Here is a 27,285-nt window from a genome sequence, read left to right on the forward strand (position 1 = left end):
TGGATGCTCAAAGTCTTTGAAAGTATTAGATAGTCACAAGAAAATAACTTGCAGGACTATAGACAGAACTGGGTAAGTGGGGCTTACAGGAGTGCTGTGCTTGGAACTGGTGCAGGCTTGACGGCACCTTGTGCCATTATTTCTGACCCTTAAGATTCATTTTGACCAAGCCTTTGATCACAATTTAGCCTCACAGGTGCTTACAAGCTGTTCTGAAGATCTGGTGCTCAAGAGAAATGATGTTGATGCAAGGATGCTAAGAAATATCTAAACTCCATTTCTTGTAAAAAGGAAAAGTAAATAAATTATGACGAGTCCACCTCACACCACACTGTCTAATGTATAGTTCCGACACTGGGTCAGAACTAAATGTAAAGGCAGTTTATTTGCTTTTAGAAAGAACTAAAGGCAGTTTGTGATTGGGGTGGGAAAGGATGGTCTTTGATATTTGGAACTGTAACTCAGCTGACAAAATGGTTGCATGCCAAATTTCCAGGATCTGCAGTTTTGATTTTCAATAACTGGTCTTGCAGTGATGCTCACTTCTACAGAGAGAATGAAACACTCCAAAACTACACAAGGTGGTACAACTTGCATTATTTATTCAGATCTAAAAATGATAATATTTATGTATTTATACATAGGTGCAACTAGTTCAGCTTGTAACCACACACAAGAACAACCTCCCTCTCAGATGACTAACCATGCAGTCAGTATCCATTACTCTCAGTTGGCCTGTTTAGACAAAGGTGTGCATGTCCACATTCCCATAATAAGTGCTACTGTAAATCCTTCCCAAAATAACTTAAGTGTACAAGTGATGCTCCAAGAAGCAAACAGGAAAATTCAGGTTAAAACACTACCTATTAGTATAACACATTCCAAAACCCTTCTTCCTACTTGCACCCACCCTGCCCCCAAACCACCCCCCCCCCCCCCCCCCCCCCCCCGTCCTCCTAATGAAACTATTAGCTTACTTTCTGGGGTTAACTGATCCCAGTGAGGAATGCAAGCAAACCCAAGACAGCAACAGACAGCTATTCATCTGCAGTAGGCACCATAAGCAAGGCTGATGTGGCCCTTAATCAAGTCTTGTATTTTCAGCAGCAACTGCTGGACAGCTAACAGCAGGCCAACTAGTGAAATGCAGGATGACAAACTGAGTGGAGCAAACAAGACAATCTCTCCCAATCTTCATGCTATACCCTGGATTATTTAAATAGCTACAGTTATAATATCAAGTTAATGCCATAAATATAATGGGCAAATTGCATTTATACATAGAACTCTTGCAAGAATATAGGAAATGAAAGGGTGGTTGGGGTTAATTTATGGTTTACAGATTTGCTTCAAAAATTACAGCTCATTACAGTCCAATCTGCAAGCAGAAAATTTATCTTAAATAAATGCAAGAAATGTTCAAACACTTCCATTTCTGGAATGCTTCACTTTTCAATTTGCAGATTTCTTTTTAAATCAAAAACCATCTGTTTCCGTCCCTCCCTCCTCCCTCCCCCACAGCCAGTTGAATTTTGATCAGAGGTTGTTACTAATACATGAACATTTCTGCCTTTAACGCAGGTCATTCTCTTCTGCCTGAATGGTCTTCTTGATTCGCAGCAACATTGTCGTCAACCACTGGTCCAACCGTGAGATGGAATCATACTCCTTCACCTGCAAGGAGAAATAGCTGGTTTCAAACAGAATTTCTCATCACGATATCCACCAGAGCACCGACTCAGACAGGTTGCCTGCAAGGATGTAGATTCAAGTCCCAACCAGAGACTTGAACACACAAACCCAGGTAGACATCATTTTACGACTGACAATGTGTGGCATGGTGTCAGAGACAGCACATTTTCCAATGGGAACAGGAACAGGCCCTTTGGCCCATGATGTCAGTGCAGACCATGATACCAAATTAAACTAATCCTTTCTGCCAGCACATTATCCATATCCCTCCATTTCCTGCATATTTATGTACCTGTCTAGAAGTCTCTCAAATGCCTCTGTCATGTCTGCTTCCACTCCCATACCAGACAGTGCATTCCAAGCATCTACTATCCTGTAGGAAAAAAACTACCCTTCCCGCCCCCCCCCCCCCCCCCCCCCCCCCCCCCCCCCCCCCCCCCCCCCCCCCCCCCCCCCCCCCCCCCCCCCCCCCCCCCCCCCCCCCCCCCCCCCCCCCCCCCCACACACACCTTAAATCTATGTCCTTTAATATGTGAGATTTGTACCCTGGGGAAAACAGATTCTGACTAACTACCCTATCTATACCTCTCATAATTTTATAATTCATTATTGGGTCTCCCCTCAGCCACAAATGATCCAGAGAAAACAATCCAAGTTTGTCCAACTTTTCTTTATAGCTAATACCCTCTAATCCAGGCAGCATCCTGGTAAACTTCTGAACCCTTTCCAAAGCCTCCACATCTTTCCTGTAATGGGGCAACCAGAATGGCACACAATACTCCAAGTGTAGCCTTACCAAAGTTTTATTCAACTGCAACATGACTTCCTGACCCTTATACTCTATGCTCCTAGTGCCTTCTCTACCACTATCTACTTGCATTGCCACATTAAACCTATTGTTTTGAGTGCAGGCATGTTATCCCCAGCCTTCTGTCAAATAGTTGCACCACATTACCTGGTTGCTAACACTGCTGTTTCTGGAGCATGTGCTTATAAAATTAGCTGTCATCTTTTTCCTATCACGATACTGATCACATCTTCTGTGAAGCACTCTGGAGGCAGCAGTGCTTTCACCCACTAACCAATCATGTGGGTGTGGAGTGGATAGATGTTTTGTGATAAGCGTAAGTGATCCAACTTCCTTAGTACATTTCTGAAGGAATCTCCACCAACTACTTTAACCAAACTAGTTTATTCCCATTTCAGACACTGCTGTCAGAGGTTTCAAAAATAAATTTCTGGGAACGTTCTACAGAGATAACATTTCAAGTCAGGTGAGGAGTACCCAACACAAACACTCACAGTTTTCATTCCCCCACAGATGCTGCCTGACTTGTTGAATATTTCTAGTACTTGCTGTATTTCTCATTTTCACTATTTGTGCAAGTCACTTGGTACAATGGAAATATTACATTTAGTTTGATTGCTATCTCAGACACTTACTGCGTCAGTATAGCCGTCAACATTCTGGTCTTCAAAAGCATCCAGGAGTTTCTTAACTAGTTTACACTCCCTGGAATCTGAGAAGGCAGGGAACATTTCTTCATACTTGGTCACCGCCAACTGCAAAATGAGAAACATTTCTGGATGAAAGCTATTCTTATGAGATTTTAAAAAGACAGAATCTAGAACAGTGATTAAAAAAAAAGGTACAAAAGCGAATGAACGTTCCATTAGTTGAAGTAAACCAAGTCACTACCTTCCTCAATCAAAACTTTGGTCTTTTCAATGGGAATAGGCCAAATTCTGTGATGGACTACTCTTTGGTGGGTGTCAACATTGCTACCAGGTTTCTGCTTGGGATTTTTGTTGAAGGACTGCTCATAAATTTGAGAAAAAAAAAAGATTGCATTGATTGCAATTTTCCTCACACTAACTACCACCAGCTCAAAATAATCATCAACAAATCCTGGCCTTGCCAGAAACACCCACATCTTATGATTAGCATCTCTAGTTAAATCTCATGCAAACTCCAGAGGTATAGTGTGTTGTGGACTTGCTACTGTTAAAAAAAAATCAGCATCGAGTGCTGCATCAGTCTAGAATCAGCCCAGAATCTAGAACAGTGATTCAAAAAAGGTACAAAAGCGAATGGATGTTCCACTAGGTGAAGTAAACCAAGTCACTACCTTGCTTCATAATGAATCAGTCCTAAATAACTCAGTAAAAATATTGGTCGTAGAATCACACAGCACTGAGTCCACACTGACCATTAGGCACTCATCTACACCAATCTTCAGTTTATTTTCCTCACATTCCCATCAACTCTACCCAGATCCTACCACTCACATACCCACTAGGGGCAATTTACAGTGGCTGATGTCTTTGGGATGTGGGAGAAAACCCCACACAGTCGCAGAGAATCAGAATCAGGTTTCTCATCACTGACACGTTGTGAAATTTGTTGTTTTGCAGCAGTGCAAGACATAAAACTTACAAGTTACAAAAATATAAACAAAGTGCAAAAGAGGAACAAGATAGTGTTCATTGACCGTTCAGAAATCTGATGGCAGAGGGGAAGAAGCTGTTCCTAAAACGTTGAGCGAGAGTCTTCAGGCTCCTGCACCTCCTCCCTAATGGTAGTAATGAGAAGCAAGCATGTTCCGGATGGCGAGGGTCCTTAATGATGGATGCTGCCATCCACAAACAGCACCAGAAGTCAGATTGAACCCGAGGGTCACCGGAGCTGAGAGACAGCAGTTCTAATAACTGCACCACCATGCTGCAATCAAACAGACAAACTTTTCCAGCACTCATGTACCTTAGCATTTAACATGTCGACACAGAAATGGCAGAGAGCAGCTTTGAAGAAGTATTCTTTCGCACTGTACTTGAGTAGTGGGCTGTCCATGGCAGTCGTGCCCACCTGTGGTGCACAAAAGCACAAATTCACTAAAAGAATTAAGCCCTAAGTACACACAAATTGCAAACAGAGAGAACAAGAGGTAAAGACCAGTAATATGACAAATTTCATACGACCGCAACAAGCTGGAGAAAGTAGTGGGAAAGTTAGAATACATTACAAAGTACTGACAATCCAGAGACATCAACTTCTAGCCTACTTTACAGCCAGAAGAGGAAATGGGGCAGGAAAAGTTAATGCCCATGACACCCACTTCTGCTAGACACCACCTGAATGCACAATTTTTTTTTAAAAGAAAGAAAAAGCACTTATTTCATATTGACCTCAGCCAAGCATTACATATTTATGTAATATTAAGTACCAAGGATTGGCTAGTCAGCTATAGAACAAAAAGCAACAAAAGTGCTGCAAATTGGGTGGGTGGTGGGGGGTGGAAATGCAAGGACACCAATGGAACATTAACTTCTACTTTGACAAAAACAGTTCTTAACTCAAACTATCTAGTTATGAGGCACAGCAGTATAGCACCTACATTACTGGACTGGTAAAACAGGCTGGACTAATGACAGGTAATTGAATCTGTAATGAATAGCTGGTATCAACCATGGTGACAGAAACTACTGGTCTTAAAAATCTGGCTCACCAATATCGTTTAGAAAAGGAAATTTGACCTCCCCCATTATGGCCCCTCTGAAACCATGGCGATATGATCAAGCCGTAAGCAATCAGAATGGCCAAGTGTGCCACTCAAAAGCCAATTGGGGATGAGTGCTCAGGTTATGGGACTGAATACAAAAAGTTAGCTCTGCAATTTGGAAAGCAAAAGGGTGGGGTCATTGACAAACCTTGAACTTCAGGACATTTGGTTCTCTTTCCTCCACCACCCACCCAACTATCGACTTTGCCTAAACCTTTCATTAGTTTGCATTTCAAAGATGTCATCCATGCTTGGGTAGCTCAATCAAGCTGGCTGGAGAGTGGACAGCAAGCATTTAGATGGTTTATCCTTATTCATCATTCACAGGAGGAATTGCAGCATGGGTCAGAGGAGTGATCAGGAGTGGGAATGCAAGTAATTATTCATGCTCCATTTTCTGAGACCAACTGGGACAAAGGGGATAAATTACTGATTCCAGAGTAAGGTCTTCCTTTGAATCAAGAGAGATTTGAGATTATGTGTGGCTTGGGTGGAGAGTAAAACTGGTACCTCTGGTGGAAGGAGAAAAGGAATTCAGATGAGGACAGACCAAATTTATAGCCAAGCAGTTCAGGATGCACATTATATTTGTTTGGAAGTCTGACCAAGGGCTTGATTGAAAATTTCCAATCCAAGACTGATAGATGCACCTTGGGGTATTCAGTGAGATGAAAACAATGGAATTTGGACACAAAGCAGCCATCACTTAACCAATTGGAACAATATGCTCAATGCAAGTGTCTGACCTCGGCCTCAATACCAGTTAACATGGGATCTAGCTTGCATCCCTAGTGTGTTATCAAAGCACCTACCCACCAGATCACCATAGCAGTTCTCTGCCCAGACTGAAAATTGCTTGGTTCCAGTTTCCAAGATTAAATACCTGGGAGACATACTGCTCAGATGAAACCAAACACTCACCTGTTCATATATTTCGATGGCTTTGGGATATTGTTCCAGCTGTGCAGCGTATGTGGCGACTTTGAGCAAACATTTATTCGCAGAACTGCAGAGTAAAACACAATCCACAGGCTTAATACATTGAGCATTCCACAGAGGTTCTGCACCTAGACAAGAACAGCACGAGCCTGCTTTGATCTTTGGGTCAGTTAAATAGACATACCTGGCATTTGAGTAAATTGCAAAAAAGAGAAATAAGTAACCAGCCCCTAATGCTTTATTTGGCAAACTGCAGTCACAAAAGATTGAGGAATACTACAGATGATCTACAAGTGCAGAAAATAGGTTCCAAACCATTTACAATAAAGCAAATAGTGATTGTGTTACTAACCTGTTGGATTCTTCACCCTTGTAGTAGTCCTGCCGCCTGTTCATAGTGTGCTATTGCCTAAAAATAAAAATCACACCATGAATGCTTTTGGTGGGAACTGACACATTGCCATAGGAGAATCTTTGCAGTAACAAACTGCATTTCACAGGAGAATTAGAACAGTATGAAATTAAAAGACTACATTTTTGAAACTGAATTCCAATTTTTGTAAACTCAACTCAGCCCCATCACCAAGGCTCCTTAGACAGTACCTTTCAAATCCACAACCTCCACCAGCTAGAAGGACAAGGGCAGCAAAAGCATGGGGAACACCACCACTTGGAAGTAACCCTCCAAGCCACACACCATCCTGACTTGGAAATGTATTACTGTTCCTTCACTGTCACTGGGTCAAAATCCTGGAATTCCCTGCGAGTGTGGGTATTCTCACACCTCAAGGACTGCAGTGATTCAAGAAGTCAGCAGGACACAACCTTCAATGCAGCTGGAGATGGGCAATTAAGTGCTGGCTCAGCCTGTGAAGCTAACACCCCTTGAATATATAAAAAACCTCTTGTCCTGTTTTTTTTAAAAATGCATTTGGGCAATAAATATATTAAGTGAACACCTCCAAATCTTTATTCAGACAATTAAGAGGGCAGTTGAGAGTTAACCTCATTGGCAAACTGGGAACAAAGACAGTGAATCAAATAGTGTTTTACAATAATCAGATAGTTTGATTGTCACCAAGACGGATCTTTTCTTTAAATCCATAGGTGTCGGTCAGAATTGGATTTAAATTGGCACCTCTGATCAAACTACAGGCCTGCGGATTCTAGTAATAGAATCACTGCTAGAATTACACCATCAGCAGCCAAAGGTACAGAAATCTGTCTCCCTTCAAGGAGAAACTTCATTAAGCTATCAATTCTTGAAGCATTTTATAATCATATCAATGAAGTTCCTTAAGACATTTAAGGAAAGCACAAATATAGGCTGTTTGATCAGCACCTGTGGAAAACTACGTAGTGAATTAAATGCAGCAAATAAGCAGCACTAAGTGCATCCAAAGATTTTTCATACACTGTGGCATCCGGACAGTAGTGGTACTGTAGATGAGGGACCAAACACAATGTATTGATTCACAGGGAGGTGGAGGTCACTGGTGTTTACCATTCATCCTCAATTTCCCCAGGACTAAAGGCCAATAAGAGTCAAGCAGATTAAAAGGACTGGAGTCACATCAAGCCAGACCAGGGCACAGTGTTAAATTGCTGAACCAGTAATCCAGACACTAGAGCTCAAAGTGCACCAAGGCAGCTGTTAATAATCTGGAAAAATAATTACACTCAGTAATGACAACCACAAGCTACTGGATTGCTGCAAAAACCCATCTGGTGTCCTTCAGGGAGGAAGTCTGCTACCTTTATCTGGTCTGGTGTATATGAAACTGTAGACCCATCAATGAAATTGACTCTTAACACCTGCCAGCCACACAGCTATACCATTACTGCTACCTTCTAAACAAATGATCAAGACCAGATGAATCACCAGGCATCAATCTTGGACAGGGTAGAGTCACTTTGAGCCCAGCTGAGCTTGCAAAGTTCTCCTCACCCACATCCAGAAATTGCTGTCTGAATGAGGGGAGCTATCCCACAAACTAGTCACACACAGCCTGACTTTGTCTGCAAGGTAATGATTCCAAGTAGGAGAATGTGGCAGACTCGTCTATCACAGACAGACCCAGAGGCATACAGGAGGGAGGGAGCAGCCAAATGAACATCAACCCCAGACCCCACATTGTCCCCTTGGGAAAGGAAACACCTCGGTTACCACCTGGGAGGAACAGATTTGAGAATTACATGGTAATTCAGTTTAACGTGCAGGAAGCCAGCTCACTTGCATCTCAGATACCTACTTTCTCGATGTCCACCAGCTCGCTCTCGTAAATTTCTGCTATCGATATGTGATGTTTCGCTGCAATTGTAAATCGGCCCTAAACACAAACACAAACTTTATCACAAACTAGTAGGAAAAAATAGAAGACAAGATGCAACAAACTCCATCCAGAAAAGAACAAATATCCAAAATGTGGGATTGAGGGCAATTGCCTTTCCAAAAAGCCAACCTATTCACAATGGACCAGATGACAGCCACCATGTGGATCTCATTGAAAGAATATTATTAGAGTTTGACAAGGTAGCCTTGGGAGGCCATTTCCTTTGCTGGAGAACACAACTATGGGGCAGCATCTCAAGATAAGGACTCTTAAGCAGAGAAGTTCTCTATTACAGCAGATTGCCACTCCTCAGGTTGTTGATTTTTTAAGTCAAAGACTCAAGCCTTTTTTGGATAGTAAAGCAACACAATAGAGTGGAGTGAAGATCAGTCTAAAATTTATTGACTCTTAGGACTTGACAGCCTATTGTTTACAAGTTCACATTTTCATTTAAATCTGGAAGCGCCTGTAATGACAAGGTAGCCAAGTTTGATCACAGGTGAGGTTGTATAAGACATTGGTGAGGCCAAATTTGGAGAATAGTGTGCAGTTCTGGTCATCTAACTATAGGAAGGATATCAGTAAGATTGAAAGAGTGTAGAGAAGATTTACTAGAATGTTGCCGGGTCTTCAGGAGTTGAGTTACAGGGAAAGATTGAACAGGTTAGGACTTTATTCTTTGGAGCGTAGAAGAATGAGGGGAGATTTGATAGAGGTTTACAAAATTATGAGGGGTATAGACAGAGTTAATGCGAGTAGGCTCTTTCCACCAAGATTGGGAGAGATAAGTACAAGAGGACATGGCTTTAGGGTGAAAGGGGGAAGGTTCAGGCAGAACTTCTTCAGTCAGGTGGTGGGAGTGTGGAACGGGCTGCCATCTGATGTAAATGCAGGCTCACTCTTAAATTTTAATAATAAACTGGATAGATACATGGATGGGGGAGGTCTGGAGGATTATGGACTGGGTGCAGGTAAATGGGACTTGCAGATTAAAGTTTCAGCACAGACTAGAAGGGCTGAATGGCCTGTTTTCTGTGCTGTAGTGTTCTATTGTTCTATAAAGAGGAGATAATTAGGAGCAAAACATCTGGTTCATCAAGCCTGCCCTGCCAATTATCAAAATCATGGCTAATCTTCTACCTCAGCTTTATTTCCCTGCACTACCCCCATATCCCTCGATGTCCTTTATATCCAAGATTTTTGTTTTCTGTTTTGAATGAACTCAATGACCAATGGTCCTCTCGGGTACAGAATTCTGAAGAAATTTCTCCCCACCTCAGTCCTAAACGTCCTACTCCTTATCTAAGACTGTGACCTCTGGTTCTAAACCAGGAGAAGTATCCTTCCTGCATCCACCCTGCTGAGTCCCAAAGAATTTAGCGTTTATCCTGTGAAAGTTAAACAGAAGATTAAAAGTGGGAGATTGACAAAAATCAGTCAGAACTTGGGATGTGGACTTTATGATTGCAAACCACTTAGATAATGAAAGCATGTCCAAACATGCAAGCAATGCAGTTGATGTTTATCCCACAACAATTCCTTAGGCAGTATCTTACCATATCTGTGTAAATCTCTATAGCCCTGTTCAAACAATTAATGGCCTCTGAAAAGGAGGGAAAAAAAATTTTAAATTAGTGAAAAAAAATTTTAAATTAGTGAAAAAAAACTTTTAGGCTACTAAAAAACAGAAAATACACCCATTTCTGCCTGATCTTTTAAAGTTTGAATTTTGTTCTCCCCACATTCCCATCAACTCCGAGATTCTACCCCTCGCCTACACACTAGGCCAAATTGTAGCAGCCAATTAACCCACCAACCAGCAGGTTTTTAAAATCGTGGGAGGAAACCCAATTTCCCAGGGTAAACCCACGCAGTCACAGAGAGAACAGGCAAACTACATAAAGAATTCTACCTGTGTCACCGAGGCTGTGAGGCAGCAGTACTACTAGATACATCACTCTGCTACCCGACACAAATTGTGGGCAATATAATAACATCCCACCATCCTCCCTGCAACCCACCACCACTAACATTGACCATTGTAATCAGAAATGTCTAACCATTTAAGGAGATCATTACTCAACTTTGCAACATGTTGAAGCTTCCCCAGGATATGCCTCTGGTGCATAGCCCGGAGACCAAAAGATTTACTGGAGCTAGCACTGCTCAAGTCAATGATAACACCAATCAAGTACAGTGACATTATGCCACATTCTTCCTCACAGAATTCACATCTGCAATTTACTGCACTTACAGTGCTGCCTTTTAATCTGATGAGACTATTTCAGCATTTTGGAAGTCACTTTTACTCTGACTATCTTTTGTAATTTCTTAAAATCCTGGGATGCAGGCTTTTCTGTTCTCCTTAATTTCTCCTGTATTCTTTAATGACAAGTTCACCACTTTTACAAGACCCTTGGATCCACACCATTTCTGTTACACATTGCACATCTGGTTTACTAATGTTACTAATCCCTCAGTCAACTAATTTTTCTTCAGTCTAATCTAATACCATACATAGATCACTTTTCTCACTATTTAAAATAGTTCTTAATGAATACACAATCCATTTACGTTTACACATTTACCTGCCGAATATATTTTAATCTACTTCAGCAAATTCACCCTCAATCTACAATTTACTTCACAGAAGTTCAAGACTTGGGTTCCAACTAAATTCCACCCCTTCGACCATACAAAATAATCACTATTCCTAGAGGTACCTTATCACGAGGTCACTAATTAACCCCGTTCCATTGTAACGCAAGACATCAGCTGTATCGTTACATTGCTACTTTCTACTCTGCTGGGACTACTCAGGAATCTTGGGGATTTTGGAAGATCTTAACTAACACAAGCACTATCTGTGCAGCCTTCATTTTAGAACCTGGGATACAGACCTTCTGGTCTTCTGCTGTTAAGTCAGAGACAAGCCTATTTAAATTCAGCCATTTACTCATAGTAATGGATTTCTCCTGCCACTTTGAGATTCATTATCCAAGATTTATTTTTTGTCATTCTCATTTCTACATGGGAAGAATTTAAACAACTATTTGCCCTCATGAGCCAGCTGATTCAATATTGGATCATTCAGTGCTGCTTCCAAAACTCCCAATTCTGAAACATTGTTGATAATTGAAGACCCACGAGTAGTGGATTACCTTTGCCACCAGCTCTTACTTCCTGGTTAATTGTAATAACCAGGAGTATTTTTATTCCTTGTTGACTTTTACCTCCACCTTTACTGGAGATACCTCCTGTCCTCCCAAGTGAAGACAATTCCTTCCTACTGCTCACTTCATCTTTTATCAAGTCTACGAGCACCCACCAACTTTTCCACATTGATATCCAAATTTATATTATTCCAATTGAGAGGCTAAAATTTAGTGTGGAGCATTTTAAAAGGGAAACCAAGTTGAACCACAATTCCATTTACACAACTGTCAAGCTCAGCTGCTACTTCAGCCAACCAGAATTTCAATCAGTATGGAGATTTGCACCAGCATACAGACAGATGATATTGATGTTCTTTCACTCGGATTGCATCTACATTCCAGTAGATTAGACAGGTCAGTTGGTTGACTTCTATATAATAAACAGAAGCCAGCTTTAACTGATTAAGTGAGGGAATCAACCGGTCTGCAAAAATATTCATCCTCATTAAGGGACTTTTAAAATTGCTGAAATAATAACATCTGCATTACATAAAGCAAGTATACAAATGGTATTGATTCCACGTTGATGCATTGTAAAACCACTATTGAAAGGTACCCAAGAGCCAAAATGCCAATTTTAAACATTTTGAACTTTTAAAACTTATTCTGCATTCTTTACAAATATTTGCAAGTTAAAACAGTTACCTTGAGGATCAGCTTTCTTAAAGGCATTTCCAGCATCCACAAAGTTTGTTGCTGCATCATGTTTGCTCTGCAAGTGTAGGTGGAGCTTAGCCGCCTCACAGAAGGCATTGCCTGCGGCTAAAGAGAAAATATTATGAGTGGGTATCAGCTGCATATGATGCTCATGAGAATAATTGCCAATGCAGTCCACACACACTAGACAGATTCAAAATGAGTCTGGCCGTGTTAACCAGACTATTTTTCAAAGGCTTCTAACTCAGCTTCAGATTAATGTGGTTGTCAACTGGGTTTCACACTATCTGCCTTCCCCATAGATCCAAGTCAGCCTGCAGAGAGGAGTCAGTAGCATTCAAATGCAGAGGCACTCGAGCAAGTGTTTTGCTAATGCTGTCATAATCTGAGCTATGTTGGAAGCTGTCTTGTTACTGCATAGAAGACAAGCAGCAGGTTACTTAAACTGCCCTGCAGACAAAAGTCCGCAGATGCTGGAACCTACGACAAAAAAAAAGTAGCATCTGTGGAGGCAAAAGGTAAGTCAACATTTCAGGTCAAGACTGACATCAGTCCAGAGTTCTTCCAGCATTCTGTTTTTTTGTTCAGTTAATTGCTCTTTTGGGTTATGGAATCATGCCAAATTCAAATGACAACCTACACAGGCACTGTACATTGAGAAAGACACAGAAATAGGCCCTTCAGCCCAACTTGTCCATGCCACCAATTGAAGCTAGACCCTTTTGCCCATGTCCCTTTAAATCTTTCCTATCCATGAACCTGCCCAAGTGTCTTTTAAATGCATCAAAGACCCAAGCCACCCTAGACACTCTCTCTTCTCCCCTCTCCCATCAGGCAGAAAATACAAAAGCCTGAAAGCACATACCACCAGGCTCAAGGACAGCTTCTATCCTGCTGTTGTAAGACTATTGAATAGTTCCCTAGTACAATAAGATAGACTCTTGACCTCAATCTACTTTGTTATGGCTTTGTACCTTATTGTCTGCCTGCACTACACTTTCTCTGTAACTGTAACATTTTGTTCTGCATTCCGCTATGGTTTTCCCCTCGTACTACCTCAATGTACTGACGTGATGAAATTATCCGTGTGGACGGCGTGCAAAACAAAGTTTTTCACCGTACCTCAGTGTATGTGACAATAATAAACCTATTTAAATTTTATTGTACCTGCCTCACCCACTTCCTCTGGCAGCTCATTCCATATACAGACCACCCTTTGGGTGATGTTCATACCAAACATTGCCCGATACATGTATATTTAATTCAGGCATGTAATAGGCTAGGACTGAGAGAATTCCACTCAGAAGGGTCAATAACCTGGAGGGGCACAGATGTATGATTACAGAGAAGGAATAGAGTTAGAATTTTTCTTCCTCCCCAGAAAATGGAGGTCTAGAATTTGCATCCCAAATGGTGGAGGCAGAAACCTTCATAATATTTATAAAGTACCTGATGTGCCTAACCAAGAACTGCAACATTGATAGCTTTTTGGCTGGCATGGATGTGGGCCAAACGTCCTGTTTCCTTGTTGTGAATTTCTAGCGATCCTAATTACCAACATGCAGTTTCTCCAATATCACAAGCTACCTTCCAGAGCTCCTGGTAGCTATAGGGTTATGGATTTCAGCATGTACACTTGCATCAAATTTGGTTTTCAGAAGCATACAAGTCCTTGGCTCATGAAGTAAATGTGCTATTTATTCATTGTTACAAATAACTGAACAAATATAGTTATGAAAGGGGTCAACACACAGACAATTGTGACATTTGGTACCTATACTCACCACTCCAGTTCTTAGCCATCTTGAACATGTTAGCAGCCCTGCCATACATTTCACATGCTTCTTCCAATTTAGAAGACCCCCTAAACAAGATGGAAGGAGATCAAAATCAGGGCAAGAGGAAAAAGGTTTTTAGATCCAACATTCAGAAACCAAAGATTGAGAACTGTAAATTAATCACATGGTTTGGATCAGCCATTGACAATAAAAATCAGTTATAAATAATCTGCTGGAGGAACTCAGCAGGTTGAGTGGGGGGAAGGAGGAGGAAGGAATTGTCAAATCAATCGGATTAAAACCCTGCATCAGGACTAAGAGAGAAGAGGGGAGATAGCTGGTATAAAACACCCCACCCCCTGTGCCCCCCCCCACCCCGCAGATGCTGCTCAACCCGCTGAGTCCCTCCAGCAGATTGTTTGTTGCTCCAGATTCCAGCATCTACAGTCTCTGGTGTCTCCAGGAAACCAGAGTTTATGGTTTCGAGAATCTTTGGAGTCCTTATCACAGTGCAAGTTTATACTTTAATGGATGTTAAAAGAAAATCAAAGCACTTAATTCCAGGGGTCAGCGAGATCTCTGACATTATGGCAATTCGTTAGTCCTTTGTAACTTCCAAAGAAGAATACCTGACCACAATCAGACTGTTGTGCAAGAGACTGTTGTGTTCCTTTTTTTTTAAAAATAGTGACCACACTATTAGCAAAGTATATTTTGTGATGAACCAAGGTTACGAAAGAGGCTACATAGCCAAAAGCAAGTTACTGAAGTGCTGTAATGCTTCAAATTAAAACAAAGCTCCAAAGACAACATGTTTTATGTGCAGAACAGGAAAGTACTATAGAAGCTGATGTGCCTGGCCAAGACCAACAGCCCAGAAAATCACGTCTTTCATTAACCCTACAATGTGATATCAGAAGGTCCTCAGAGACAAAGGAATGACAACATTTTAGATATCTACAGGGCAGTATTTATTGCCTTTCTCCATTTACTTGTGCAGTGGTGATGATCATTGTGAACCACTTCCTACAGATGGCATACCCAGGATAGGGGCTCCAGCATGTAGACCAAGATAGCAAAAGATGGTTTATTGTTTTTTTTTAAAACCACAATAGCTGGAAGAGCACAAGATGGACATAGACCATGAACCGTTCCCATTAGAATAACTAGCATTCTCACATTGCCTCCATTAATAGCAGGCAAGCATCGTCACACATAATAGATCGGGCCACTCTGTACTTGACCATTTAAAGCAGCTGACTTTTCAAATGAGTTTACCACAACTTGATATGAACTTGTTACTCTTCACTTGCCTTGAGACATTGCACCATAAACTGAGTGATACATTCTCAAACCTTTGTTCATGTTTGAGGAAGTTGAAGTGGGTGTAGGCAGCACACTGACACAGCTGTGAGCCGCAGAATAATATGTTTGTCTTGTAAACGTTGTGCCTGTGATGCTGCTGCAAGTAAGTTTTTCACTGTACCTGTGCACACATGTACTAGTGCATATGACAATAAACTTGGCTTTGGATTTCCAGTGGCCCACATTTAATCATGACCTCCAGTGCTGTCTGTGTGGAGTTTACATGTTCTCCATGACCACACAGGTTTCTCCTGGGTGCATTGGCTTCCTCCCATATCCCAACCATGGATTAGTAGGTTAAATGGCTACTCCCATCACTAACAGGTAACTCATTCTGGATACTCACCACTTACTTTCAAAAGATTTTCCTCGTGTCGGTGAGTGGTAGAAGCCAGTGTGCGAAGTTGATTGGAATGTGGAGACAGTAGTTACAACAGCAGTTATTGGTGGATTGGGATTACTACGATTTGGCATAGACTCAATAAGCCAAAAATGGTCTATGTTACGAGAAAACACGGAGTGGAGTGGTGACAGGGAAGAAGGATGAACTGTCATATTGTGGTCACAAATCATTCTCTGGAACACTTGATGTTGATCTGCATTGACAAGTGGTTTCAACAGAAAGGAACTACTCAAGCTGCTCTGTTACCAATTGATCTGAAACTATCGGGCAAACTGTTAAAGAAACATGCTGCTTTCAAGTCCCCACCAATTTCAATTAGCAAGATCAGGAATGAACCACAATAAACCCTGGTTCAGCAGCAACTTGGACTATTGCAACCATTTCTAGTCAAAAATCTGCAAGGATGTAAAGGCCTTTAGGGAATGCAGAAAAGATTTATTAGGACCACAAATTACATGGTTACATGAGTTATGTATTACAAGGAAAAAACTGAAGCTGGGATTACCTACTTTACTGCAGAGAAGGTGGAGAGGGATAGGACAGATGTATTAAAATAATGAGGTCCCTTGACAGTAGATAAAAAGCAGCTTTTCCCCAATCGGTTGAATGATTGACAACCAAAGATTACAGAATTAAAAGGTGACCAAGGAAAACCTTTCAAAAGCAAGTGTGGGTTACCTGATAATGATGGAAGGCAAATTCACTTTCAAAGGGTACTAAATCAGTACAAAAAATTGCAGAACCAGCAAAAGGGGCATGCTACATTGCTCGGGCAGAGAACTAGAACTAGAGTCACCCAGCTTCTTTCTGTTGTTACCATTCCATGATTTGGAACAGTTCCTGAGCTTTCTATCTTTTGACAAGTCTATGAGGAAGTAAAAGCAGTTTGCAGGCTCTCTTATTTAACACAAGAACAAATGGAAGAGATTGCATTAAGAGCCTTTTACAATCAAGGGACATCTCAAAGAATTTAACGGCCAAAGTACAGTCAGTCTTAATTTATAATAAATGACTATAGAAAGCAAGCTCCCACTAAGAGACAAGGAACAGCAAATTAATCTGTTTGGTAGAGGATGACAAGGCCCTTCAAATCAGGATATGAAGCTTTTCATCCTCATTTGAATATATAGTTGAAGGCATTGCTTTTCATTCTATGCAGCCACTACAACAATCCACTAAACTGTAGCACAGACTGATGCCTAAGTCTCTGGGAATGGGCTTGAATCCACAGCCTCAAAGCCATCCATTTATAATATTGAACACTGAAAGTAAAACACTCCAAGGCATTTTACTTGGGATTGTGAAGTGCTTGAAGAAAATACAGTCGTATTTTCCATGGAAAGGAAAAAGAAAAAGGAGAAAAGAATTAAATGTCTCAGTGCTGGAAAGGGCAGTTTTAACAGACAGATGTTAATATTCTGAAGTGCAATGTTCGCAACTACTTTAGGAGAAAGCTTCCACATCACCTCATTATAGGAAGGTTGTGGAAGCTTTAGAGACGGTACAGAGGAGATTTACCAGGATGCTGCCTGGATTGGAGAGCATGTCTTATGAAGATAGGTTGAGTGAACTAGGTCTTCTCTCTATGGAGGATGAGAGGTGACTTGACAGAGGTGTACAAGATAAGAGGCATAGATCGAGTGGACAGTCAGGGACTTTTACCCAGGGCCAAAATGCCGAATACGAGGGGATATAATTTTAAGGTGATTGGAGGAAGGGGGATGTCAGAGGTAAGTTTTTTTTTTACACAGAGTAGTGGGTGCGTGGAACGCACTGCTGGCAGAGGTTGTGGGGGCAGATACATTATGGACATTTAAGAGACTCTTAGATAGACACTTGAATGATAAAGAAATGGGGGGCGATGTGGGAGAGAAGGGTTAGATAGATATTAGAGTAGAATAAAATGTCGGCACAACATCGTGGGCTGAAGGGCCTGTACTGTGATGTAATATTCTATGTTCCATGTTCTACCCTGTGACAATTCATGACATTAAGTAATATATTAGAAATGACGCCATAAAGTCTGGTTAAAGCAGCAAGTTGAGGAAAAGAAACAAGAAGTGATTGAGGAAATTTTAGAGCTCCTGACCAAAGCAGTTGCTGAGACTCGCCATCAGGAATGTAAATGGAGGATTCACCAACAGTTTAGTACAGAAGCCCATGAGTAGGTGCTTTACTGCCCAAGGGCTTAGTGATAATGTACAAATGGTTTTACTATAATCAATAGCCTTGGCAGTGAGCCAAGGGGCTTCAAACCCTGACTACCCAAATAGCTCAAAGTGGCTGATCATTGACATGACAGAAATATGTTGCTCATGCATTTATCAAATGGAATGGCTCCAGTTCTTAAGCACCACCGCACCTGCAAAACTCATGAGAAACATCTGGATAGGGGGATTGCACTTTAGTTAAACAGCTGAACACAGAAGGGGTGACACACAAGGAAACAGGAGCAGGTGCCTTGGACCCTCATGCCTGCCCTGCCATTCAGCATCACAGCTGATCTGCACCAGGCCTCACCTTCTTTGTACCATTCCCCACAGCCCTCAATTAAAACAAAATTACTTCATTTTTAAATACTTCCATTGATTTGGCTTCTACAACCCTCCAGGATAGAGAAATCCACAGACTCGTCACCCTGAGGAAAAAAATCTCACCACATCTCAGTTTTAAAAGACCCTTCTAACTACATGCTTGAATAAGAGCACCCCTCCCACCATTCTTCTGAACTCCAAAGAATACAGATCAACTTCTTTAGCTGCTCGTAATCATTCAAGCCTCTCATCTGAAGAATTAACTGAGTGAATCTCTCTTTGGACTGCCTCCATTAGGAGACCAATGCACAGTAGACTAGATGTGGCCACATCAATACTCTGTACAATTGTAACAATACTCCACACCCTTTGCAATATATGCCATTTACCTTCTTAACTGTATTGCATCTGCCAACTTTGAGATTCGTGTACTTGGATCCCTCTGCACTCATTTGTAATCTCTCTCCACTTGAATAAAAGACTGCCTTTTGGTTCCTCCTGCCAAAGAAATTATCTCACACTGTTCCATATTAAACTCCATTTGCCAAGTTTTGACCCAATCATTCAAGCTATCCATATCCTGTTGCAGAATTCAAACATCCTCAGCACAACATGCCCTCCCGCCGATGGGTGTCATCAGCAAACTCGGATACCTTACCCTCTGAAGGTCATTAATATAAGCAGTAAATAACTGCATGTCAAGATGCAACCCTTCGGGCACTCCACTGGTCATATCCTTCCAGCCTGATAAAGATAATTCATTTTGACTGTCTTACATGTGACAACCAGACTTCAATCTATACTAACATACTTCTCTTGATACTAAGCTCATTTTCTGCCTTAGTTATGATCATGTACAAATGGTTTCATTTTTGCTACATCAATAGCCAAGACATATGCCCAAGCCAAGGGACTTCAAACCTAGAATGGCTGACAGGTGGCATGACAGAAATATGCTATTTAAATATTAATCAAATGTGATGACTCCATCTCTTAATTAAGCACCACAGTTAGACCATTTATCCACAAGAATCCCCACATCTGGCCTTCTTAATTATCTTCACAGTCAGGAGGACATTTTCAAAAGTGCTTTAGTGGTCTATTTTGGGGGGGGGGGGGGGTGGAAAATATCTTTCAAATTTCACTGGAAGATAGACATACAACAGACATCCAGAATGCCTTTCAATGTAGAAATTATTGCAGCAGAATCTGAGAGAAGTTATAATAATGATGGGAAAGGAAAGGGCAGGAATGTTTGGGGGGTGGGGGGGGGCGGTGGAGAAAGTCAAGACCCTTGAATGGTAGTAGGAAGGATCTTTCATTAATTGACAGTCACAAGGGAGAATGTTTATAATAACTTGATTTATTGAGTGTTGCTACTGACTACCCACAAGCTGGTTAAACTTTACACAATGGTCCTGGACTACTTATGGCAACACATTATTCCCATTCATTCAGCATGACATCATTTGCAAACAGACTGGTGTAGCAACCTCAAGGATTTTGGGCACTGGACAAACTGGACTTTAAAACCCAACTCCTCTCAGTGCCTTAAAATGCAACTAGTGTTAAAGTGCAACCAGGGAATGAGTTACTTACTGCACCTTGTATATCAGATACTCCTTGCTCTGGTAGTAGCAGATAAAGTACAACTCTGTAGCCATATACGTGGTTACAAGATTAGCTTCTGCCATATAACATTTGAAATCAAGTTCAAACAGTGGGTTAACAAACCCAAAAAGTAACATTTAAATCAAAGTTATATGGAAGCACTATGGATAAAGCTGGTTTAGAATTACAGAACAGATTTCTTCCCTAAAACTGGACAGTAGGCAGTTCAACAGATGGAGCACAACGTACCAGCTGCTCAAAGATGGAACTATAAAACATTTGCACTTCAAGAGGCAATTGATCCTGTATTGAAATTGCAACCAAAAGATTCACATCCCTGGTTACACAAGAAACTGCAGATGCTAGAATCTGGAACAACAAACAATCTGCTGGAGGAACTCAGTGGGAGACTCTGAACAACTGAATCAATGAGTCCTGAAGCAGGGTTTTGACCAAAACGTCAACAATTCCTTGTACCTCCCTGCCGCAGATGCTGCTCGACCTGCCGGATTCCTCCAGCAGCTTGTTTCTTGCTTCACATATACAGTATGGTTTGTCTGCATTGTCCAAAATACAATCAGATACAAATCCTATTGAAATCTCCAGCAATGTCTCGAAGTTTATAATATATTCTTGTTCTGAATGATCAGTTAAAGATTTACCAGGGGTGTTATCTTCCAACTAACTGGAAAAGACAAGAGGAGCAACTGTTATGCAATATCGTATACTTAATTATGTTTTAAATGCTCACTTTCAGGATGAAATGTATTAATTCTTAGTGATTACTCAAGAACTTTAGAGAAAAACATCTGAGGCATTTCAGAGAATTACTCAGGCAAAAATAAATAGAAATAGCAATTATTGCTTTCTGAGCTACTTACAAGGCCTCAAAAACAACTTGGACAGGAGGATTTTGAAATGTTTCAAGCTAGTGACCTCAACTAAATATTCATGGTACACAACTGTTTAATTACTGCAGGAGAAGCATCTCCAACAGACAGACATTGGTATTCTAATACATTGCTTCAAAATTGATTGGTTGATATAGTCAGAAGTACATAGTTACTTCATCTTTATGCGGTCATCGCAAACTTAAATAGAAAATAAATGTCCAGCTCAGGATTGGCCTGCTGAAATGGTGCAATATGTTAATCAGTATATTTGCAGGAGAAAACTCAGTTTGGGGTGGATAATGGCATTGGCACCAATATGATTATTTCAATGCCTTCAAGGTAACTTTTAAAACTAAAAATTTCTGATCTCTCTTAACAGAATGAAGATGAGAGCTTAAAGGAATGAGGTGCACTGGTATTTTTCTAGCTATAATTTCGTGGTTCATAGAATCATACAGCACTGAAATAGACTCTTCAGCCCACAAGAGTCCACGCTGAACGTCAAACAACCATTTTACACTAAGCCTACACACTAGGGGCAGTTTAGTGGCCAATTAACCTACCAACCACACGAATTCAGAGCACATGGGAAACCCATGTGATGCAGGGAGACCATGCAAGCTCTACATAGACAGCACCAAAAGTCAGGATAGGAGCTGCGAGGTGGACCAGTGTGGCTTTCCAGTGAACTATGTCAGGGATTCCCACCATCCAAAATATCATGAGAAAGCAATAGTATACAATGCCACTTGCCACAAGGGTAAATCCACAAACAATTGATCACAACATCTGGCTAGAAATGGTATACAGGTGTCAGTGCTAGTTTCACTGCTTTGCTTGATTATACATTAATGGTTTGGAGAAGGGTATGCAGGGTAAAATTCTAAAGTTTGTAGATAACACCAAACTTCAATGTGATAAAAAGGCAGATCGTAGTCGACTGCAAGGGGATTCAGACTGTATACAAGGTGAAATTTAATGCAGAAGTGTGAGGTAATACACTGACAAAAGGAATAAGGAGATGATATACACTGAGTTCGAAAGGTGCACAGGAACAGATGTGCATTAATTTTTGAAAGTAACAACTAGTTAGTAAAATGGCTTCATAAAGACATTGAAAAGAAGAGCAGGAAGTGTATGTAAACTTTTGTATACCCCATCCAGTGTTTTAACAAAGATTAGAACTTAAAGGAATGAGATGCACTGGTATCAATTCTGGTCACCACACTTTAGGATGTTTGCAAGGGTCCTTGATAAGGTGCACAAAAGATTTACTGGAATGGTTCCAAGGATGATGAAAGGTGCAAATGGAAAAGCTGGGGTTGTTCTCCTAGGAGCAAAGGCGATTGAGGGGAGACCTGAGAGCTGCATGAGCTCTTTATAGGTTTGGATATTACTGAAAATATCTTAAGTGTCTTAACAGTACAGTCATGTCACCAACAGTGCCAATGCTCTTCCCAGTAGTGAATGATTCAAGAACCAAGGAATAAATTCAAAGTGATGGGTAGAAGAAAGGGGGGAATGAGAGAAAATTTTTTAAAAATATAAGCACATGGATGGGTTGCAATCTGGAACTCACTGCAAGTGTGGTGGCAAGAGAAAAAGTTTTCAAAAAAGGAATTGGATTGGCACAAGGGGGACAGAAACTTACAGGATTATGGAGAAGGCGCAGAGGAAATGGACTGATAGGTATACCCTACAGGAAGCTGTGATGGATTTGACAGCCAAATGGTATCATACTGTATAGTAACAATTCAGTAAATCAGATACAGAGACCACTGGAAGCATGTGTTTAATTTCATAATATGAAGTGTAATTAAAGTGTGCAAGGAGTTTCAGCTTCTACATTTACACTACTTACGTAATTTACATTACTTACGTAATTAGTGGTTCTTCACTGAAAAACAAAGGATTTCCAAATCATATGTTACAACAATCTGCTTACAAGTTTTAAGTACTAACAAATAAAAGCAGGCTATTAATCCCTTCATGCCTACACCACAACATAGTGACGTGACTGATCTTTTACCTCGGCACCATTTTCTTATATTAACTTTCAATTCACCAAAATCCAACCTGCCTTGTATACAGCAACTAAGCTTTCACAGCCATCCTGAATTGACAATACTAGAGACTCACCTGTCCTCTCACCTCAGGTCAACCCCTTTTTAATTGGTTCTAGACACAGCAGTCAGGAGATGCATCATAACTGCAATGAGATCTCTCATTCTTCCAAATTCAGAGGATAGCTGTAGACTGCTTAATTAAACAATTCCATCAACCCAGGAATCGATTAATTATAAGTGCAGGTGCAGTGAAGGCTTGTGCTCTATTTCAAGTACATCCTCCCTTAGTTTGGAGAACCAGATCTGTACACATTGTTCCAGGCACAGTCTTACCAGGGCCCATTTAATCATAACAGGACACTACTTGTGTTCAATTTAAAAACACATAACTGTAATCAAAAATAGCATGTTAAAAATAAAACACGCAATAATTCAAAACTTTCTTGCACAACAGACATTTTTATTGCATTAGGCCCTTTTTGAGAACAACAACAACGCTGGAATAGCCCAAGGCAGACATTTTAACCAAAAAGATGTGATCAGCACCAAGACTGTGCATCATTAACATTTCTGTCAAAGACTTAGAAGTATGTCTTGATGGTGTTGCTCCAAAGGCAGATGTCTGTGGACATGCTTCAGTATCAGAGAAGCCAATTATCAGTTTACCCCAACTAGGTTTATTAAAAAAGACATCAATCTTTCGTCAAACCTCTTCCCAGTCTACTAACTAGACATTAACAACCCTTCATACAATCACAACCAACTCCCCACCCGTCACAGTGTATTAACCAGGTGTCAACAATACTTCTCGCCTGGATCCACCCATCACTTGCCAGCTCTTGCTCCACCCCCCCTCACCTCTTTATACTGACTTTCTCCCCTCCATTCTCTCAGTCTAGATGAAGGTTCTCAACCCAAAATGTCAATTATTTCCCTCCACAGGTGCTGCCTGACCCATTTAGTTCCTCAAGCAGCTTGCTTTTCACTCCAGATACCAGCATCTACAGTCTCGTGTTTCCAACAACAATCCTTCATGCATCCCTTCCACTCTTCTTGCCAGGGTATCAGGCAGACGTCAACAACCCTTCAGACGCCTCCCCCCCTCCCTCGCCAGGGCATCAGGCAGACGCCAACACCCCTTCAGACGCCTCCCCCCCTCCCTCGCCAGGGCATCAGGCAGACGCCAACAACCCTTCAGACGCCTCCCCCCCTCCCTCGCCAGGGCATCAGGCAGACGCCAACAACCCTTCAGACGCCTCCCCCCCTCCCTCGCCAGGGCATCAGGCAGACGCCAACAACCCTTCAGACGCCTCCCCGCCTCCCTCGCCAGGGCATCAGGCAGACGCCAACAACCCTTCAGACGCCTCCCCGCCTCCCTCGCCAGGGCATCAGGCAGACGCCAATAACCCTTCAGACGCCTCCCCGCCTCCCTCGCCAGGGCATCAGGCAGACGCCAACAACCCTTCAGACGCCTCCCCCCCCTCCCTCGCCAGGGCATCAGGCAGACGCCAACAACCCTTCAGACGCCTCCCCGCCTCCCTCGCCAGGGCATCAGGCAGACGCCAACAACCCTTCAGACGCCTCCCCCCCTCCCTCGCCAGGGCATCAGTCAGATGTCAACAACCCTTCAGACGCCTCCCCCCCTCCCTCGCCAGGGCATCAGGCAGACGCCAACAACCCTTCAGACGCCTCCCCCCCTCCCTCGCCAGGGCATCAGTCAGATGTCAACAACCCTTCCTCCTCCCCTGCCTGCCCCCGTTAGGAAGCAGACGATGACAGACTCCCACCCCCGTCACCAGTGTAACCCCCGTCCCCCTACCCCCACCCCCGTCACCAGTGTAACCCCCGTCCCCCTACCCCCACCCCCGTCCCATCCACAGAGGCCTGGGTTCATGAGCTGTGGCCCACCCCGGCGCCCAGTACCAACACTCGGGACCTCCCTCCCCCCGCTCCTGGCGCCGCCGAAGCCTCTCACCCGAACAAGGTGGCCATGAAGGAGCGCGCCGAGCGGACCTTCTTCTCTGCCTCAGCCACCAGGCTAACAGCCTCCCGCTCCTTGGCTGAGTTGTCCATGTCTAACCCCACTCACCCCCCTGCTCTGCGTCACTTCCTGCGCCGAGCTCCGCCCCCTTTGAAGCCACACTGTCTGACACGTGACACGGTAGCCGGTGTCCTGTCAATCAAGTATAACTATCATTTCAGAATCAGGTTTATTACCAATGGCTGATATGTTGTGAAGTTTGTTCCCTTGCAGCAGCAGTACAGTTCAAAGACATAAAATTACTAAAAATTACAAAATAAATAAATAGTGCAAAATAAAGGGACAAAAAAGTAGCATTCATAGGTTCATGGACTGTTCAGAAAGCAGAGGGGAAGAAGCTGTTCTTAAATGGTTGAGTGTGAGTCTTCAGGCTCCCCATTGGTAGTAACGAGAAGAGGCCACGTCCCGGATGGTGAGGGTCCTTAGTGACGGATGCCGCCTTCTCAAGGCACTGCCTCTTGAAGATGTCCTCGATGGTGGGGAGGGTTGTGCCCATGATGGAGCTGGCTGAGTCTACAACCCTCTGCAGCCTCTTGCGATCCTGTGCACTGGAACCTCCATGCCAGGCGGTGATGCAACCAGTCAGAATGCTCTCTACAGTACATTTATAGAAATTTGCAAGAGTCTTTGGTAACATACCAAATCTCCTCAAACTCCTAACGAAGTAGAGTCTAACACAATATAGAAAATCCACCCAACAAGTTAGGCAGCATCTATCGAAACAGAGACAGAAATAAAGTTTCAGGCCAAAAAGAGAAAAAAAAAGGTAGCTTTAGTTACAGAGAAGTTGGGGAGGGATACGTAGAACAAAGGGAATATTCCTGATGAAGTGAGAACAAATGAGTAGGAGACACAAGTTATTGCAGATGCTGGAATCTGGAGCAACACACAAGATGCTGGAGGAACTCGGAGGGAAATGGACATTTGATGTTTTGGGTCAAGACCCTTCATCTGGACTGAAAGATAGGGGGAGGTAGCCAGTAGGAAAAGGTGGAGGGAGGGGGTGGTGCAAGAGGTGGCAGGTGATAGATGGATCCAGGTGAGGGGGGGGGTGATAGGTAGATGAGGGAAGAGAGAGTGGGAATAGTGCCAGAAGCTGGGAGATGATAGGTGGAAGTGACAAAGGGCTGAAGATGATAGAATCTGATAGGAGAGGGTAAAGAATGGAATAAAGGGAGGGAGATTGGGAGGGCAGATGGGAGTCGTGTGTGAGGTACATACGGCAGTTAGAGGTAGATTATGCGTCTAATGAGACAGATTTGCCTATGTTAAGTGTTGTTAATAGCAGGGTGTGGGAATACCCAGCAGGCCCAACATCCAGCATCAAAGATCCCCGCCATCCAGGCTATGCCATCTTCTCACAGCTACTATTGGGCAGGAGTTACAGAAGCCTGAAATCCCACACCACCAGGTTCAAGAGCAGTTACTTGCCTTCAACCATTCAGTTGTTGAAGCAATTGGCACAACCCTAATCACTACAGTACTTCAGAATCAGAATTATTATCACTGACATGTGACGTGAAATTTGTTGTTTTGTGGCAGCAGTACAGTGCAAAGACATAGAATTACTGTAAATTACAAAAATAATAGTGCAAACAAAACAAATAATGAGGTGGTGTTCATGGGTTCGTGGACTGTTCAGAAATCTGATGACGGAGGGGAAGAAGCTGTTTTTGAATTGTTGAGTGTGGATATTCAGGCTCCTGTATCTCCTCCCCGAAGGCAGTAACGGGAAGAGGGCATGTCCCGGATGGTCCTTAGTGATGTAAAATGGACTTTGATTTTTTGTGTTCTAATTGTGTTCTTACTTGCAAAAAATGTGTATAATTTGTTTTTCTTGTGAATGCTGCTTATATGATGCTATGTGCCTGTGAAGCTGTTGCAAGTTTTTCATTGCACCTGTGCATGCATGTACTTGTGCATTTGACAATAAACTCGACTTTAACTTCGTTCTTTCTTCATCCAATTATTTCTTTATGCATTTAAACTGTTTGGCAACCAACAAAGGGAAAAAATGCTAAACAAAGTGGCCTTTGAGGATGTAGTCATTGTATGCTGCAGGAGGTGAAACTTGCATGGGTCATTGAATGAACAGCCCTGTTCGAAACGTCACGTGACACCAGCCCGCCTCCAGCTGCTCGTCACCGACCGGCGGGCCGCTGATTGGCGGAGGGGCTGTTCACGTCACGGCTGGGGGC

General features: G+C 42.3%; 1 protein-coding gene across 1 annotated transcript; it reads right to left on the reverse strand.

Moving 5' to 3' along the window:
• Window positions 1-580: 580 nt before the first annotated feature.
• Window positions 581-25,159, reverse strand: LOC127586320 (alpha-soluble NSF attachment protein-like). The gene is given in 11 exon segments (XM_052044162.1): window positions 581-1,674; window positions 3,136-3,255; window positions 4,454-4,558; window positions 6,174-6,258; window positions 6,544-6,572; window positions 6,574-6,600; window positions 8,444-8,521; window positions 10,081-10,127; window positions 12,385-12,501; window positions 14,181-14,260; window positions 25,022-25,159. Coding segments are annotated over 11 exon segments (888 nt in total). The 5' UTR covers window positions 25,120-25,159; the 3' UTR covers window positions 581-1,572.
• Between the last annotated feature and the right edge of the window lie 2,126 nt (window positions 25,160-27,285).

Source organism: Pristis pectinata, chromosome 35, assembly GCF_009764475.1.
Source record: "Pristis pectinata isolate sPriPec2 chromosome 35, sPriPec2.1.pri, whole genome shotgun sequence".
NCBI lineage: Eukaryota > Metazoa > Chordata > Chondrichthyes > Rhinopristiformes > Pristidae > Pristis > Pristis pectinata.